At 53.6% G+C, this 3,440-nt stretch overlaps 1 protein-coding gene across 1 annotated transcript; it reads left to right on the plus strand.

Annotated features, from left to right (window-relative positions):
* Positions 1-1,768: 1,768 nt before the first annotated feature.
* LOC121309304 (zona pellucida sperm-binding protein 3-like) lies at positions 1,769-2,495 on the plus strand. The gene is made up of 3 exons (XM_041242179.1): positions 1,769-1,895; positions 2,026-2,129; positions 2,317-2,495. The coding sequence occupies exons 1-3, from the start codon at positions 1,780-1,782 to the stop codon at positions 2,493-2,495; spliced, it is 399 nt and encodes a 132-aa protein (XP_041098113.1). The 5' UTR covers positions 1,769-1,779.
* The last annotated feature ends 945 nt before the right edge of the window (positions 2,496-3,440 follow it).

A 3,440-nucleotide genomic window follows, 5' to 3' on the forward strand; every position in this document is an offset into this window, starting at 1 on the left:
GACCCTCGTGAGGGGACGCACGGTGAGGAGACCGACCCTCGTGAGGGGACGCACGGCGAGGAGACCGACCCTCGTGAGAGGGAGACGCACGGCGAGGACGCACTCGTGAGGACGACGAGGAGACGACTTGTCACTCGCCCCCTGACCGACCGCTCCCCCCTGAGGGGACCGCACTCCTCGTGAGCGTTGACGCGACCTCCTGACCTGCGTGCTGGGCACTCCACGGCTGAGACTACCCCTGCGACCCGGCTGGGAGCAGGAGAGGACCCCGTGAGGGGACGCAACTGCGAGGAGACCGACCCTCGTGAGCTGTGTGAGTATGGGGGACGCACGGCGAGGAGACTGACCCCTGAGGGGACGGCACGTGCGAGGAGACGCTCCTCGCGCTTGGGGAACCGCACCTGCGTGAGGGCACGCCGCGAGGAGACCGACCTCTGGGACGCACGGCGAGGAGACCGACCCTCGTGGTGGGACCGCACTGTGAGGAGACCTCAGGTTACCCCGAGGAGACCGACCCTCTGGCGGGAGACCGTGGCCTCCTCGTGAGGGGGACACTCCCTGAGACCGACCCTCGTGTGAGTCGGGGACGCACGTGCTGAGGAGCACCGCGAGCCGCTACTGACGGACGCTCCCCCTCGTGCCCTGGCGAGGAGACCGACCCTCGTGAGGGGACGCACGGTGAGGAGACGCACGGCGAGGAGACCGACCCTCGTGAGGGGACGCACGGCGAGGAGACCGACCCTCGTGAGGGGACGCACGGCGAGGAGACCGACCCTCGTGAGGAGACCGACCCTCGTGAGGAGACCGCCCGGCGAGGAGACCGACCCTCGTGAGGGGACGCACGGCGAGGAGACCGACCCTCGTGAGGGGACGCACGGCGAGGAGACCGACCCTCGTGAGGGGACGCACGGCGAGGAGACCGACCCTCGTGAGGGGACCGACCCGGTGAGGGCACGACCCTCGTGAGGGGACGCACGCGAGGAGACCGACCCTCGTGAGGGGACGCACGGCGAGGAGACCGACCCTCGTGAGGGGACGCGACCGGCGAGGAGACCGACCCTCGTGAGGGGACGCACGGCGAGGAGACCGACCCTCGTGAGGGGACGCACGGCGAGGAGACCGACCCTCGTGAGGGGACGCACGGCGAGGAGACCGACCCTCGTGAGGGGACGCACGGCGAGGAAAACGTTCTGGTTCAACATCCAGTGCCATCAAGGCCTTACCCTGTAAGGATTTTTTCCACCTTATGGCATCCCAGTGCCTGTCACTCCCTTTCCTTTCAAGCTGCTTAGCCCTCGGGTGATCCCTGTCAACGCGCCCGTACCGCCTGAGCTCCGAAGGGTTATGAATCCCAAGCCTATTGCAGTTCCCCGGCCGCTACCCATTAGCCTTGCAGCAGCGGTCCGCGTGTTGTGCAGTGGAAGCACAATGTACGTGAGGGTACGGACTGACATGTACGGGTTCAAGTGTAAATCGGGCCAGCTGACTCTGGGGACCGGCTGCAGAAGCAATGGAGTGTCTAAGGGGTATCTTCTCTTTACGTACGACCTGAAAGCATGTGGAAGCCAGGTGTCTGTGAGTATGCCATGCTGGAGACTGTTCTTTCTTTACTTTAAAATTGTTACAAGCAACAGGTTCATCAGGTCGTGTGGGGTGGCTTTCTTTTTAAAAACCATGCGTAATGTTACGATTTTCTTTGTGTAGGCTACTTCTAATATAATCCAAGTATTGATCTGCTTTCTGATGTAACACAATTTCTCTTTCTATACCACCTTCAAGATGGAAGCTGGACAGTTGGTCTACAAGAACGTCCTTAAATATGTCCCGTCTGTCCACAACAGTACAATTCGGAGATCTATGCCATTCACTGTACCCCTTCAGTGTCGTTACTATAGGTAAGGAACATCTTTCTGATTATGTAGTGAAAGCAGACTTTAACCCCGGTTTTAACAGCTGTTTAAAAAAGCTAGTGTCCAAGAGGCATGTTGCATTGAAAACACGTTGGCTTGATTCTTCCTGTTGTAGGTATCACCACGTCTACAAGCACGGTATTCGTCCGCTTTGGAGGAATCAAACTCGCTTCAAGAGTCTCCAGTCCCCGAACAGCTTTGCCCTAAGAATAATTAATGGTAAGCATCTGCAATGGCTGTAGAGCTTAGTGTATTAACTACAGCATGTATTGTGATCCGCATATCATAAGGGTTCTGCTGCTACACTGAACTGTGGTTTCCACATGTCAAAGTAGTGCCTTGGTTTTTAATGTGAATCCTAAACGGCATGCTTCAGCTGTCCTCACCCTTTCTTTTTACTCCCTAGGTGATTGGGTTCCTGATCACATGATGAATACATTCTACCTTGGACAGCCCATACACTTTGAAGCGACTACAAATCTCACTATTCCTGGGACTAAGCTTTTCATCCACAGCTGTTATGCAACAGCATCTCCAGCTTTAAATTCAACCCCCAGATATACAGTGATTGAGAATTATGGGTAAGACTATTGCTTATTCTACTGAAACCTGGATGCTGCTCTCATGGCTTCTGTGGAGGTCAGGTGTTCTAAATCCACTGCTTGCTGGTAAAGCTTAACTGGGAGCATCCCTGTGAACTTTTTGCATGAACTAGATGCAGAGGCAGGCAAATGTACAACTTTTTAAAGCTGTAGTACATGGCTTTGGTGTAGGATGTTGCAAGGTAATGACTTGGGAGTCATTTAATTGATTCTGGAGTTGCATTACCTTATCACACCACAGCAATGACTTCACATGTTAAATATATAGCCGGGCTTAAATTCCTTTTTTAAAGCCCTGCTCTATATTTAAAAACCCACACACTCTGTAACTGCACTTTCTCCCTTTCCAGGTGCATGGTGGACAGCAAGTATGAAACCTGTAGCTCCCATTTTGTGCCTCCCAGAACCAAGAATACAATCAATTTCTTTGTTGATGCTTTCCAGTTCAATGCGCTGTCCCCCCTGGTAGGTTTCCCTTTTGTACCTGCTACTCCCTATAGTGGGTTTCAACACACGACTCTGTTGGCACCCAGTGATCTACTTCACGACTGCTTGGATCTCTTCCAATGCAATTTTAGTTTCTTGTGTAATGGACACCAATGCCATGTTCACACCTCCTGAAACTATTGCTAGCATGTGTTGGAAGTGTGGCGCTTGCATGAAGTGAATGGCAATCCAATGTTTTTGATGGATATGATTGTGCTGTATTTAGGTAGTGTGCATGACGCTCCCTCAATGTAGTTCTGATGCCTGATGCACGCACTGTTGCATGCATGGACACAGATGGTTTGCTGCAGAAGTTGACCAAATCGTTCCCCACTAACCTGGTGTATAGTTTGTAACTGCTAATGAAATAATTCTCCATTCCTAAGGTGAACAAGTACTACATGCACTGCACAATGGTGGTAACGAGCAACAGCATGGTAAC

This window comes from Polyodon spathula, unplaced genomic scaffold, assembly GCF_017654505.1.
Source record: "Polyodon spathula isolate WHYD16114869_AA unplaced genomic scaffold, ASM1765450v1 scaffolds_1171, whole genome shotgun sequence".
Lineage (NCBI taxonomy): Eukaryota > Metazoa > Chordata > Actinopteri > Acipenseriformes > Polyodontidae > Polyodon > Polyodon spathula.

Bases quoted from the DNA above. Each gene is read 5' to 3' on its own strand.
- LOC121309304 (XM_041242179.1), top strand. From the start codon at position 1,780: ATGGAAGCTGGACAGTTGGTCTACAAGAACGTCCTTAAATATGTCCCG. The intron at 1,896-2,025 runs GTAAGGAACATC...TTCCTGTTGTAG, and splicing joins CTTCAGTGTCGTTACTATAG to GTATCACCACGTCTACAAGC. The intron at 2,130-2,316 runs GTAAGCATCTGC...TTTACTCCCTAG, and splicing joins TGCCCTAAGAATAATTAATG to GTGATTGGGTTCCTGATCAC.